General features: G+C 39.3%; 3 protein-coding genes across 3 annotated transcripts; all 3 read right to left on the minus strand.

The window, feature by feature from the left end:
* Positions 1–8,369: 8,369 nt before the first annotated feature.
* Positions 8,370–9,366, minus strand: LOC135426256 (seminal metalloprotease 1). The gene has a single exon (XM_064679287.1). It carries the CDS (start codon positions 9,359–9,361, stop codon positions 8,534–8,536), a length of 828 nt encoding a protein of 275 aa, XP_064535357.1. The 5' UTR covers positions 9,362–9,366; the 3' UTR covers positions 8,370–8,533.
* Positions 9,367–11,165: 1,799 nt separating this feature from the next.
* LOC135426258 (seminal metalloprotease 1-like) lies at positions 11,166–12,317 on the minus strand. Its single transcript, XM_064679289.1, has 2 exons — positions 12,075–12,317; positions 11,166–12,019 (listed from the first exon to the last, which is right to left on the minus strand). Exons 1-2 carry the CDS (start codon positions 12,283–12,285, stop codon positions 11,472–11,474), a joined length of 759 nt encoding a protein of 252 aa, XP_064535359.1. The 5' UTR covers positions 12,286–12,317; the 3' UTR covers positions 11,166–11,471.
* Positions 12,318–12,638: 321 nt separating this feature from the next.
* LOC135426257 (seminal metalloprotease 1-like) lies at positions 12,639–13,538 on the minus strand. Its single transcript, XM_064679288.1, has 2 exons — positions 13,274–13,538; positions 12,639–13,212 (listed from the first exon to the last, which is right to left on the minus strand). The coding sequence occupies exons 1-2, from the start codon at positions 13,521–13,523 to the stop codon at positions 12,665–12,667; spliced, it is 798 nt and encodes a 265-aa protein (XP_064535358.1). The 5' UTR covers positions 13,524–13,538; the 3' UTR covers positions 12,639–12,664.
* Between the last annotated feature and the right edge of the window lie 1,486 nt (positions 13,539–15,024).

Genomic DNA, 15,024 nt, shown 5'->3' on the forward strand with positions numbered 1-15,024 from the left:
ATCACCCATTTTCAATGGGTTCAGGGTATACAAATAATCGACGGCTCAGGCAATAAAATGGCCAACGAACTGTTTGCAATCGCCAGCGGCGTCCTCAATAAAAATTCCTTTTGATTTATACTCTTTTGTCATGCTGGAGGGATAAGGAGAGCACGACAAAATTGGATAGACAGAGAAAGAAGGAGAGAGAGAGAGAGTTAGAGAGTAGCGAGAAGGAAGAGCTGATGAAAGTGTATGCAAATTAATCGGATAATTGATTCACCAGAAACAGCTCAGGGCTGAAAAGGTGTGCGGCTCAAATGAAGTAAAGTTGTTTAAACTATCGAATTGGTCCACAGGTATGGTATATCAATACCAATTCCATGTATAGAAGAGCACTTTAAAATAAGAAAGTGTTTTGCTTCTAAGAAGATAAGTTCATAAGTTCATAAGATAAGTTCACCGGCCTTGCCCGTGGTAAGTTTAAAATAAACTCTCCCAAAGATCTTTGAAAATGAGTTTGAAACCGAGCAGACGGTGAGCCAATTTACCACTGTTGCGGGCGAAATTTTCCAAACCGCTGAAACACGTATTCATTTAGTTCGTATGTAGAGCTTTAAATATAAGTTTGAACCAAATCGCACAAAACCTTAAAACGAGAATAATGTTGCCAGACTTAGATGCCAAATTTATATAGAGGCCAAGCTATGAACAAAGACCCGAACCTCGTAAAAATCGGATGAGATTTGACCAAGTAATGGGATTGGGACTATGATATTTGAGGATACCATTTTCAAATGAATTTTGACCAAAAGTAATGTTCCCAGATTTAGATGTAAAATTGATCAAGAGGCAAAATTGAGGACATAATAGACGAAATTGTTTGTGTCGGTTGAAAGTCCTTGGCAAATACCAACCCAAGCTTAGCAGATATAATGAATACCTGGGCTAGCTATTAAAATACTTGGGAAGTATAAGGAATTCTACAAAAGTGTACAACAATGGAAATGACTCTCATATATGTATAGTTTTTAAATAAACAAGCGAGTTTTGCGAGCGCTCATTTCTGTTGAGTGAAAGCAATTTCCCAGCTGCATTCTTCTTAGCATTTTCGCTGAACATTATTTTCATTTTTAATTAGGCAGTTGACCCACTCGGCGCATATTTGCAACGATCCTTGACTAATGGCTAAACAAGCACAGCCTGTGTACTAACCACCACCACCCACTCCCCACTACCAAGGAACCCTTACCCACACGCCCACTCATCGCATTTGATGACATGGTTTGTGCTCGGTTTCGTGGTGCGTGGTGTGCGTAAAAACACTTGTGGCTCTGGCGGGATGTCATCACGTGGCGAACGCAATTGCAATTTAAAGCAAACAATTTTTGAAATGACCTACATCCGGCGTTGTCCACCGGATATACACGCAAACGCACACGCGTACTGCAGCTGCCAGTACGGCAGAGATAGACAAAATAGGAGTCGCTTTCGCGTCGCAGCAGAGTTCACAACATCATTAAAAATTAATTCACGCTCGATGTAGTGGACCAGTTGCTGATGTTGCGCCAGCGTGCAAGAAATAAAAATTCAAAAATCTGCCAACTATGCGTGTTTTACTAAAAGATACCCTGTACTTAGACGAGGAAGGAAACAAGTTGAGATAAGTAAATAAGGTAGATCCATCCGGAAGTCTAATGCCCGATCGCTTTGCATGTTCGATTAGCTGTGAGGTAGCGAAGGTTGAAGTAAGACTGCCAAAACAAAAAAAAACAAAATTGTTTGTGATTTGATTACGGTTTGAACTATATTTCTGATTTAAGGTTCGTTTAATAGCCTTGGTGTAAACAGTCTTGATGCTTGAAGGGTTTTTGGTCAACTGGTTTTCGTTAAAGATTGCCTGCATTGTCATAAATTGTTTGGAATGCCAGGCTCAAACCGATTTGGTTCGGGTTGAAGTAGATGAGCCACGTAAATAAGCCACGTGAACGTGAACTGATCTAAAATACTCAATTCACTTAGCTCTACAGGGTATTCAGAATGAAGTGAAGTGCCACCAACAGAAACAACAACAACAACAACAGGAACAACTGGGGCTAAACAACAACAGCAAATGAATGCACACGTTTGCGGTCTGCTGCTGTGCACTTTATAATGTTGTGCTGGGCATATGAGCGGAGATGGTGATTCTGTACTGTGGTCCTGGACACGGGTCCTGGCGCATATTGTTTTTGCTAGCACTGCTGCTGATGACTTAATGAGCATAATAAGCTCAGCGCCAAAATTACCTTTTAAAATTAACATGATGCTCTCTAGCACGGACGCGTCCACCGTTCCCTCATCATATTTCTATTTGGACACGCAACGCACACACACACAAATCCACACACACACACACGCACACACGTGGCTCCAAATGGATATAATAGTGATTATAGTGGCATAGACAAGCGGTTACATATTTAAATTAAGATTTTAATGCGCATATAAAAGGCAAACGCAGCTGAGTCCGTTTTAACAGCGGCGACAGGCGCAAGGAGGGAGGCAACAATGCAAAATAAATTTAATTGCAAATTAATTAGTTAGCTTTATGATTAACTTACCGCTAAGTAGCTTAAAGAATGTTTTGGATTTGAAGTAATGTGTTATGAGGTTTCGCTTTAACTGAAAACTATTCATATTGCATGCAATTAAATAAGTTCTGAGTTCAGCTTCATAGGGCAAAGTTGTGTAGATGAAGTTATGTTGAAGTGTGTGGGAAAGACGACTAATTAACTTTAATTAATTGTGCGTTATTAGCAGGTAATCTGTCTGAAAGCAAACTTAAATAGGCCTTCAGACTTGAAAGAAAAAGAGTTTTTCCTCAGATATTGGATATATGTGTTTATCTACAACTCGCAATTAATTCAATCTCTTAAGTAAAATTCGAGTCTTAAACGAATGGATTTTGTGCACATATTTTGTCTTCAATTTTTCATCGATTATTTTTATATTGTTCTTTTTCTAATTTCATTTTATTCAGTTTATTTTTTAACACATTATAATTTTTGTTATGCTCTTGGCTTCAATATATATTTTAATGCACAGCAGAGTGGAACCAGAAGTTAGAGAGATCAGCAGTTTACCAAAAGGCAGCCAGCAAAGAATGAAATTGCTTGATGCATTACGGAAAAAAGGCGATTTCATTTATAACACAGATGCTTCTTACAATGAAGGAACTTTTATAGTTTCACGTCAATTAAGGAAAAACTCAAAAAGAGGAGCTTTGGATTTTGAGTGCTGCAATGGATGTTAAGCCTATTTTCCGAAGACAACAATTCGGAATCACATTAAAAATTGTAGCAGTAATATCCAACCGGGACATATCATCTGGACGAAGCACTTCAGGCTATATGCATAGTGCTGCAAATATTATATTGCGAAATAAAATAATGCCTATCCCTAATGACGATGCCATTACTAGGACAATATTGTATGATCATCTAATTATATTGTTCGGAAATATTGTCGCGAATTTGGGTGTTTATCGAGGAGCTATGTGCCTTGAGCGGGGAAGTCTTGTATATGTATTTTTATTCGTTTATTAAACAATACCAATATATTGTCATTGTAGAAAGTCTATTTTGCTTGATATCCGTCTACCCGTATCAACGTTTCGGTCAAATCGTTATAAACCATATTTTTTAAAGTTTTAAAGCTAAAATGACCAAACTTGAAACGTTGATGATGAGCTCGTCTAAAGATTCAGCCAAAAAGATGCACTAATTTATAATATAAATGCGATGGCTTCCTTATGGTTTGATACCATATAATGAAAATTTAAAACCATTGTGAAAGTATTTAAGAATTTCCTAAAAAGTGCAGCTATTAACGATAACTGAGCGATGCGAAGGCATCGATAATACTGGTTAGTATAAGGGAAATATAGATTCGATTAAGCTTGACGACGGTGAATATGAATATAAAAGCTCTGGAATACATTCGATTTTTAAAACAAGACTCTTGATTCAATATCCAGTTATTAACAACACAGTCAACTGTAGCAAAGAGAATAAATATATGAAAAATGATATCTGCCCATGCTGCCTATCCGTCAGATTTAAGTGCAAGTCAGGATTCGCTGTGTGGCTTATCGCCCAAGTGCCTGGTACCGAGTCGGGCAAAGTCAGCGCAGCTCTCTGCACGCATCATTCGCCTCGCGATGCGCTTGTCAATAACTTTTTAACGAATTTTTAAGGAGACGCGTTGCGTATACGCAATGTATGGCGCAAGAGAAGGCTGCTTAATATATATGCACATGTGTGTGTGCGTGTCTGTGTGTGTGAGGGCCAACTGTTCAGCATCATAATCAAATTAAAGCATAATTTTTTACGACGTCATAGCCATAAATATGAACGATGCGAAATTGTGCAAAGCATGGAATCGAAAGGAAGCCAAGCCAAATCCGAGCGCCTGGTCCTTGAGCAAGTGATTTCCCATTTGCGCTAAGCTGCGAGCTGTAGCTACCAAAAACTGGGCTGGCGTGAAAAATAAAATCAAATGTATAAATCATTTATGCCATGCTTTAAAATTGAATACACATTCGTCAGCAATAAATCGCAGCAGCAGCAGCAGCAGCTGCCGAGGAGTCAGCAAGGAGCTGAGCTGAGGTCATGTCCCGGACCCTGGACTCGCGCTGGCTGGTCACATTTGCGTGTCCGCCGCCTTTGGGAAATTGCTACAATTTGTTTCATATTTCATGTGGCTGCTGCTGCCGCTGCTGCTGCTTCTGCCGCCGCTGCTGTTTGAGTTGCTGCCACACTCTGTGTTGCAAAAATTTACCACTTTGCGGTTTTTCTCACCACGCGCACCAGTTTTTCTCGGTCTGCAAAACTTATATTTGAATTATTATTGGCGCGCCGGCACATTGGAAAAGCCAAACGAAAATATCACAAAGAAAATGCCTGATTTGCATACAGAATGCCATAGCAAATGGTTTTTTATGGTTTATCACTGCACTTGCAATTGCATCCTATCCGTGTTGCTTACTTTACAGCGCGAACCAATTAAGCGACGTGTTTTTCCTACTTATGTGTTGCATACCATTTAGATCGATTGCAATGTGTATTTTTGTTATAATCGTGAAACTTAACACAACAAAAATTTGCATGTATTTCAGTTAACGCGTCTAACGTGAACCTGAACCAGGTTTTTCATATCTGTGAACCTTGGTTTGATTCCAACTTCGATTCCAGGCATTTCGTAAGTTACAAAATAAATATATTGCCAAATTTCGATCGCAGTTCGACCACAAGCTTAAAACATGCTACTGCCAATTTTATTATGAAAATCGATCTCTTCGATTTTCCACTACCCCAATAGGAACTGCCAAATATATATTTGAATCAATCCTTAGAGAAGCTCAGGCTAGTTCTAAAACTGTGGTAGGCGGACTTTGCAGAAAAAAAAACAATAGTGCTTTATTCGGGAAAGCCAAACTAAGAGATACAAACATTTCAACTATAAGAGAACAATTACATATGTTTTGTAAATTCTAAATCTGTAGCTTTTGCATCGACGGGGACATATAGAAGAAAAAGGGTTGATCGACCCAGAAAAAGAATGTACATACTTTTTTTTCTAAGAATAAATTGTGCCAACCAACCAATTATTGCGACCGTCAGTAGTAAAGATCGCTACCGAGAAAGTTCTTCTATCTAAATTTGGCGCCTGCAATACGCACGCCTATGAATGTACTCGTATGGAATGGATCCCAGCTTTGTCATTAACTTGACTAAACTTCTTCTTTTTTTTTTAGTGTGTGCAAGAGAGAAGCATGTTGACTCGAATATGTAAATGTAGCAAAAGTAGAGAACAACAATTGAAATTTGATAAAATGCATTAGAGTTGAGAATAGGAATAATATTTTGAATCCTGTTCAAGGCTTAATTAATTTAACCTGCCCGTTCTTATAACACCATAATATTTCTTCTATAAATGCATTCCTCTTTTCAAATTTCAATACAAAAGGTACTAAATCGATAAAAAAAAAAACAATTTACTGTTCTTTGTTATTTTAACCGTGATTCTTGCTTATCTTTGGCAAACCCTATTTTAAATATAATTCTCTTTGTGGTCTCAAGAAATAACGTTTCGATTGAGTTATTTAGAAGCGACAAACCAAAATATATAACCAGCATAAAAGTAATTTAAAATCAGACTATTTGTCATGAGTCATGAGTCACATATGCTTCCATTTTTTTCAATTCACAACTTTGCTTGTGGGTTTCATGAGGAATAAGCAGTGTGCAAACGTGTACTCAACCCAAACTTATAGATTAACATCACCTGTCTAACTTTTGAGCAATGGTAATTATACTTGAAACGCTCTCAAGTATTATCTGAAAAATCGCATACTATTTTTAAACACCCATAAATAACAGTCATTATCGATTTATGAGCATATTTATTTCTGCGCCTATATGGAACGCAGAAAACATTTTTAAATTCTAAGCATTTAGTGAATTTTCTTTTAATAAGTACAAAGATGGTATGCTTTCAAAAATAAAACACAAAATAATTTATAGAAATCAGAAACATAAATATATATTATAAATATATATTTATATAGCTTCCCCCCTTTTTGAAAGTTTCAGCAAAGTCTCTAATCACTTGGCTTGATAACAATTTACTCAATTAAAACTAAATAATCGATCATTTTACGACACCAAATTGGGAATTTTTGCCAGAAGAATAAGTAATATCGGTCTATTTCACTAGACTGTTAAAAAAAAGTGCATTTAACCTATTATATATTACCTGGTGCTATCCAGCGTTGCGCGGGCCAAGCATTTAATTTCAGGTATCAATTTATCACCCGTTTCCCGCCCTTGGCAAATGTACATCTATCCAAACAGATAAATTCCACCTCTGGAGCTATGTTTTATAAAAATGTTTAAGAATGAGTCCGTCGAATGAAGAACCAGAATTGAAATCAACGCTTTTTGCTCATTTTAGCCTCTTGAGTTGAAAATAAATTTTCGATAAGAAAACCCTTCACACACGTTTTCCAAGAGCGATGTACGTTGTGAAAAGTATAAAAACAAACCGTTTCCGGTAATTTCTTAAAATTGTACTCGGAACTTTCGAAATCAATAAAACATTTATGCTTTGCGCTTTTGTGTACAGCTTTGAAAAAATTTCTCAACTAATCGGAATTTAAATCTTCTTTGTTTCACACATGAGGTGGTGGATTTTTAGATTAATTTGATCAAAGTACTTTGAAAACATATTAGAGGCTGAAGCAAAAAATTGTACACAACTGTTTTCCGTGCCTTTTTCCAAACTTAGGGTATAATTTTCCAAAATCCGGTCTTAGCGTTATATCACATAAGTTTGTAAGATAATAAGGTAGCATAAGCTAACAGAAAAAGATCCAGCTTCCTCTTACTCTTTGGGGTATGTGTCAGTCACGCCAAACTGCGTTATTTAGAGAGTGATTGAATACAAATCGTTTCTAGGAAAAATAATTGTAGGTGCGCCCAAATTAATCAATATTGCTTAGTGTATCCGATAATACGTCTGTCGCACGCAGGGGAATTCTAATTGATGAAAGAATTTGTAAGCCTAGAAGGCAGGGCCCAAGTACCCCTTAAATTCTATGATCTACAACGCAAGCAACACACAGACAAATTAATTCTACAGACTTCACACATGATAAATTTGATGTTCCTGCCGTTGCTGGGCTATGCTAATGTTGGTTCCAACTGCACACACCCAGAGCCACACACATGCACACACATGTTGGCTCCTTTCTTAATTTTAAATGAAACAATGTGAAAGCGGAGACGTTGGCAATGCCGAGGCGACATGTCGTCGAAACGAAAATCAAATTTATGGTCTTAACAAGCGCTGTCAAAATTCGAGAATTGAGTGCCTCTGCCAGGGCAAAATCAGCGGGTCGGTTCAAAGGGGAGTCCTACAGCAGGGCAGGCAACCAAAAATGCATAGCTCCATCTGCTCCAGTTGCTGCTGCTGCTGCTGCTCGACATTTGCATCTCGCATATAAATCGCATTAGGGGCTCACAATTACAGAGTTTCAAACATGGAGCTGCACGTGGTTACGGGTAGGCACAAGCAGCTGTGCATCTTTTAGATTCCTGCACAACATGATTCCACGCTTAATTGAAGGTAAAATTATGCACATGTGTCTGTGCTGTGTGGGTGTGTGGGCGTGTGGGTGGTTATAGTGGGAATCCCGAACACATGGATGACACAGATTTGCGGCCCTGACATAGCACTAAACAAGCATGGTCCCATGGCTCCATTTGATTGCGATTGTTCCCCACTCGAGATAAGAGTCCAATTTCTTATCGCCATGCGAAAAACAGAAGTAAATACTTAAAAGCAGCTATCGTTAAATATGAACTTTAATTTACGCAATGCAATATGCGAATTGTAAATACATCCAAGTCAGGAATCACAAAATGTGTAGAGTATGGCGACAGGGGAGATTAATATCACATTGGACTAATACTAAAACAATAATACAGAGTAGAAACCACCATGTTGGCGCTCAAATTAAAATGGGGCACTTGTACATAATGTTGATCTTCGCAATATCCTTTTGGCTTAGGCCCGTGCGTTGTCCGATCTCAGCTGTTGCATCGAGCGGCACAATCGTGTCCTTGCCATTTATGGAAAAAGCACCAGGTCGATAGTGCAGGCAGCTGTTGTAATCGTAGCCCATGTCGAAATCGGTGACCACGTTCGCTGAATACTTCTTGAAGTTGAACTCCTTGCCAGGCACAATGTTCTCCTCAACCACTTCGATGAAGTCGTCGCGTAGTGCTGAGCTCTGCTGATGGTAGAAGCCCAGAGCATGCATAAGCTCATGCAGTACGGTGCCGGGTCTAAAGCAACCCTCTCCTATGGGATATATCTCCAGGTTCATTTGCTGCGGCTTGCCCTGATAGCCGACGGCAGTGTAGCAGCCACCGGAATCCGCTGTTATGCTCAAAAAGGCAACGTCATTTTCGTTGGCCTCTCTGAACTGCACGCAGGTCGCCTCCTCCAGTGTCTGAATGCCCTGAAGAATGGCCTGCTTGTGGGCGGCATCAAAGTCATCGGATATTTTGTAAACGAGCAAATTGTTGGGCCAACGTTTTGTTGTATCAATCAGACCATTGCGACCCACGGGACCCTGCGCTAATGCTAGCTGCTGACCCTTTGTCAGCTGCATGTCGCCTTCCACAAACCCAGCTGTTTCCTCGGGATCCGCGCTGGGGCTCCAGGACAGAGGTACTGCTCCACACTGCAGCAATTGGATGGACACAATTATAAGCACCACAGTTTGATAGGAATGCATCTTGCTCGCGACGTTGCTCAAAATTGACTGACGCATGTGCGTAGTTAACACTGGTCATAAATATGCGACACTCGCCAGTTGAGTCCGGAGATTAGATACAAGCAATTGATTGTGCTTAGATAATGCTGTTGGACGCCTATAAAAATAGGTTTAACTAAATTGTGAGGGCGACTGTCAGCTTGGTAGAGGGTATCCCCTCGTGGGTCACACTCAAGGGGGCATATATCCTGGAGGAGTAGTCGCAGCCTAATCGACATAAGGTTCCTTCTGGAGGAAAGTATCTGCAGACTACTTTGCTAGAGCTAACCTAAAGATGATACCGGGGAAATACATTTCCGGTTTATCGTTTCAAAGCGTATTACAGGGCATCTCATAGTCAAGAACAACACTTAAAAATATAGTACTTGGAAATCCTTTCTAGCAGATTACTAGAGTCGCAAAGTCGAGAGTCGACCTCGTTCTTTTCATTTAAATGCTATAATTTCTCTTATGCTTGCGATGATCATGCTGAATAAAATGGCACCAACTCATCATTGCAAGTACAAAGATCGAATGCTTGTCAAATTCCCTTTTACACTTTGGTCTCAAAGTTCTACAGAGCATACGTCATATGTCAAATGACACTATCATAGCTATATGGCTTAATTGAAACGCTATCATTATTATCAGGTGTGATAATATGGTGTGATTGGATTCTCAAGTGCTGAACGAGCTATACACGAATTATGTTCGACTTCCCGAACACTACAGAGGATGAGTAATTGCCACCTAAACTTGGGCGATAAGTTACAGATATGAAAACACGAGTAATAGCTCTACTAAACAAGTTGTCGGACTTGGATGGTACTTATCGTCAAATTTACAAGGTGAGCGAGAGAGAGAGAAAGAAAGAGCGAGCGAAAAAAAATCACTTAAGCCTCTTAGAGTACCTTTTGTTATCGAACGAAAGCCGACGACATTATAAGAAATGACGGCATGTGTCGCTACAGAAATAGATTAAGCACCGCAAAGTGCTATGTCAGTATTTGTTATTATCTGCATTAATTCTGGCCAGTTTTGGCAGAGAAAGGCGGAGATTTTCGTTAAATACGCACTCCAATGAGGGGAACTTGAACAGGGTGGGAAGCTCTCTAGACGGTATCTCAAGGTGATTGTCCAATTATAAAAACATAAAGTATGTATTTGATGGCAGTTTGTTATTGTACCCTTTGTCAAAAGACTGATGACGAGTAGTATAGGATAGAAGTATAAGACACATGTTGATTACTAGTAATAAGGAATTATCGATAATCCGATTTGTGTTGTTGAGCAGAGCGGACATGGAGAAAACCGCGGGCTCAAGAACTCATTAAAAGAAAGCACAAAGTTAAAGTATATGTATCTCATATATAAGTTATAATAATACATAATCAAAGTCATGGAATGTATGAAAAACCATTCTAACAAATAACACCTTGTAGACGGTTTTATAATGTTGTCATATGCAAACTTGTCTCTTCCGCTTTGCAGACAGAACATATGCCAGAAATGGCCGGATAAGATACTATGTCATATACGGATGATCGGTCGGAAATGAAATTCAGGAATGAACATTTTGAGCAGACTCTTTTCCTTTGATTGAAAGAATCGGTCGTAGCACGAGTTCTTATGGCCCAGTATTCTGTCTACTAAGATATCTTCCTTAAGCACGTCAATTACACGCTGCACAATTTTCCTCACATATCCATAAGACATGTGTCTTTAAGCGTATTTTATCTTTGGCGTGCCAGTGATTGCCGTTTTTGGATTTTGTTTCGAAATGAAACACCCTGTAGACACCTGAGAAAAAGCAAGTAAGCAATATAGTTGCACTCTTTTAGGAGTGATTATATTTGCTAAAATATACAGATATATTTGCAAAGAATTCAGAAAACCTCAGTAAGAAATAAAATGAATTCTTGCAATTAGTCTTTAAAATATTTGTGATTAACTATTAAATACTGGTTCTAAATACCGAATATGCTTGCTCGCTGATATCCACGCAGTCCTATTGTCTCGAATTTTCAAATATTTCTTTTAATATTTCATAGAGGAGGAAATGCCATCTCTTATGTAAAGGATCCCTTTTTCCTTTACCTTTGATGGGTTATCAGGCACAGTTAACATTTTAAACATTCCTCGGACACTTGTACATAACATTCAATCTGTTGATATCCACTTCACTCATTTGCAGTCGCTGCCCCATTTTCTTTTCGGCACCCTCTTCCAACGGCACAATGGTCATTTCGCCGTTCTTGGAAAAGCCATAGGGTGTGTAATGCATGACGCTACCATAGTCATAGGTCTGGTCAAAGTTATCAACCCTATTCTCGTCATATTTCTGGAAGTTGTGCTCCTTGTCTTCCTGAATATTTTCCAAGACTATTCGAACATAATCATCACGATCCGAAGAGCTCTGTTGATGATAGAAGCCCAGGGCGTGTAGCATCTCGTGCATAATTGTGCCCATGCGGTAACAGCCCGTGTCCAGGGGATATTCTTGCAAATTCATTTGTTGAACCCGATTTTGGAAGCCGACAGCTGTGAAGCAGCCGCCTGGTTCGGAGGTTATGTTTACATAATAATTCTGATCCTTCGAAGCCTCCTTGAAGATTAGGCAGGAACTTAGCTCGATTTTACGAAGGCCGATAAGTATGTGATTGCGATGTTCCTGGTCTGTTTTTATATCAAGTTAATATCGAGAGCTGAGTCAGTATACTATGCAACCTACCGATATTGCTGTTGATGTAGTAATAGACGATGCGATCTGGCCAGCGATAGTTTTCATCGCGTAGTCCATTTCTCTGATCGGGGCTGAACACCATGTCACCTTCGGTATAACCGGCTGTCAGCTCTGGATCGACTTCCGTGCGAGCTGTTGGTGCTCCAAAAACATCATTTATTAACAGAAGGATAAAGCCAACTATTAATGACTGCCTCATGTTCTTCGTTCAACGGACTACTGTGGAATGGCCGCGTATATTGCTGACTCAATTCGATTACGATGTCCAATGTTTACTAGTGAATTTAATAACCAATTTATTTATCTTTATAGCAGATATTACTGCAGTTCTTTATTTACAACGTGCATTTATTGACCGCATACTATCAATTGGAGCTATATCTTATCTTATCGCTGAATCGAGCGAACCGTCAATTCGCTTAGGACGAGTAGAAGGCTCTTGAAACGTGTTCGGGACAGACGTTTGTGCGAGCAGGTCAACCTATTCCTTCCATTTCTCTTTTAACCATTCACACCCAATATTCGAAAAACAAAAAAAAAACTCTTGGTCAGTTCAGCGTATGTTATTGGGATATATTTCAAACATTCCTAGGACACTTGTACATAGTATTTAACTTATTGATGTCCGCTTCACTCATTTGCAGTCGCTGCCCCATTATCTCCTCCGCGCCCTCCACCAAAGGCACAATGGTCATTTCTCCATTCTTGGAGAATGCATAGGGCGTGTAGTGCATTACGCTGCCATAGTCGTAGTCCTCGCCGTAATTGTCCACCGTCTCATTGTCGTACTTGTTGAAGTTGTGCTCCATGCCCTCCGTGATATTCTCCTCGGCAATCCGAACGTAGTCATCGCGGTTCCAGGTGCTCTGCTGATGGTAGAACCCCAAGGCGTGCAGGAACTCATGCACAATCGTGCCCAGCCGGAAGCAGCCCTCGTCCAGTGGATAGGTCTGCAGATTAAGCTGTTGGACAGCGTTTCTGTGGCCCACATATGAGTAGCAGCCGCCGGCTTCCGAGGTGACATTCACATAGTACGCCTGATCGCTTGTGGCTTCCTTAAAGATGAGGCAGGAGTTCGCCTCGAGGATGCGTATGCCACGAATAATGTGATTGCGATGTTCCTGATCTACAGCGGATACCACAAAGTTTTTATGTACTCAAATTTATAGTAAATTATCAAGTCTCACCAATGTAGCTATTGATGAAGTAATAGACAACTCGATTGGGCCAGCGATAAGTTTCATTGATCAGACCATTCCTCTCCTGGTTCCCCAGAATCATGTCACCTTCTGTATAGCCCGCAGTTAGCTCGGGATCGGTTTCCACACGTGTTGCAGGCGCTGCAAAGCATATCTTTGCCGACACAAGGAGTATTAAAATTCGGGGTAAGCCTCTCATGCTGACGACTGGATGGATTGGCTGCGACTGGTGCGCCATATCAATTCCGAATATCGTCAAAGTGGGTTTAGAGCATCGTGAATAGCAACTTATTTACGACCCAAGGTAATTTTAAATTTATAACTAGTATTTACAGCTTGGGAAATTGACCGGCATAAGGCTTTAGATCTTATCTAATCGTTGCAATATTGGCAATCTGCTGTTCATGGGTTCAAAGATGTGTTAGAAATATTCATTCTCTTAGCTCGTTTCCGTATTAAAAAAATTGCCTCAATGAAAATAACTACTAAATATTCCTGCTGATTACAGTCCTTGATTGGTTTTACTTTAGCTAAAGATTTGGACAAATAAAATGTATCTTATTGGCATCGACATCAAAATGTACCTGATGCATTCTATGAAAGTTTACACCCCTTTATCTAATCTTTTTGCTAATAACCAAGCAACCGTTACAATGCGAGTCCCACAGACTACTTCTTATCTATATCATCAATGCATGGCACACTTTAAGCTGCTGTTTGAAATTCAATTCATTATTCGATTCTACTTTTCACTTAATTTTTATACCCTTGTAACACTGGAACAAAATCCATAGAAGGAGATAAATGAAAAACTTTTTTAGATATCTTTCCAAACTACATATGAGCATGTTTTTATTAACAAAGGACTATCATGTATACAACTCAATATCGATTGGAAAATTTTTTTTTTTTTTATACGGAACAATCGCACCAAAATTTATTAAACCATTTACAAGCTACATTTCAAAAAGGGCATTTAATCTTCGGTGGGCCGAAGATATCCGATTACTCTTGTTTTTTTTATTTAAGCTCCTATCGTGACCTTTTATGACACCTTTTGTCAACTGCCGTGTCGGTTTCCAAATCACAATCCCAACCGCTTACGGAACTCGCGAATACTTGCGAAGGCGGAAGGCCTGCCAAAATTAATCTTAACACAAATGACAGCGACGTAGAGTTTACCTAATTACATTTGTCAACACAATAAACTGATTAAATTTGGGCGGGCGATGCGGAAGATGGCATGGGAAAGTGGAAAGGCAGAGAGTAAATGACAATAAGGCAATGGAATTTATCATCATTAAGTTGGCAAGGAAAAGCGCAAATATGAAAAGAACTTTAGATTGCTTTAGGGAATATGTGTTATATGAAAGCCATAAAAGACATTAGCGAAGCCTCAACAATGCTTATTAGAGTGCTGTATTTAGGATAGTTATAAATGAGATTTTCTGTCGACTGGAATCCGCTGACTACGTGCTTTCATGCAACTGAGGAGACCGCAAAAGCTGCTTGTCAATTAAATGGAATCATTTGCTTCGATTCCAGTAATTAACTAATTCAGGCGTGCAGCTATTTCAGTCAAAACTTTGCGGGTTATCGATTCGTGTAATTTTGTACTTTTATGATTACCACAGTTTTTACTATTTTTTTCCATTATTATTGTTATTGCCCTTATCAATTTTCAATGCATTCAAAATAAAAGATATATACATATATATACAAATACATATACATACAAA

This window comes from Drosophila montana, unplaced genomic scaffold (assembly GCF_035044405.1).
Source record: "Drosophila montana isolate Dmon_TW-CO22-7 unplaced genomic scaffold, ASM3504440v1 contig_1_1, whole genome shotgun sequence".
In the NCBI taxonomy this organism is placed as follows: domain Eukaryota; kingdom Metazoa; phylum Arthropoda; class Insecta; order Diptera; family Drosophilidae; genus Drosophila; species Drosophila montana.

Excerpts from the sequence above, each read along its gene's own strand:
- LOC135426256 (XM_064679287.1), bottom strand. The coding sequence starts at position 9,361 with ATGCGTCAGTCAATTTTGAGCAACGTCGCGAGCAAGATGCATTCCTAT.
- LOC135426258 (XM_064679289.1), bottom strand. The coding sequence starts at position 12,285 with ATGAGGCAGTCATTAATAGTTGGCTTTATCCTTCTGTTAATAAATGAT. Across the intron at positions 12,020-12,074 it reads CTACATCAACAGCAATATCG|ACCAGGAACATCGCAATCAC; the intron begins GTAGGTTGCATA and ends ATATAAAAACAG.
- LOC135426257 (XM_064679288.1), bottom strand. The coding sequence starts at position 13,523 with ATGGCGCACCAGTCGCAGCCAATCCATCCAGTCGTCAGCATGAGAGGC. Across the intron at positions 13,213-13,273 it reads CTTCATCAATAGCTACATTG|ATCAGGAACATCGCAATCAC; the intron begins GTGAGACTTGAT and ends TATCCGCTGTAG.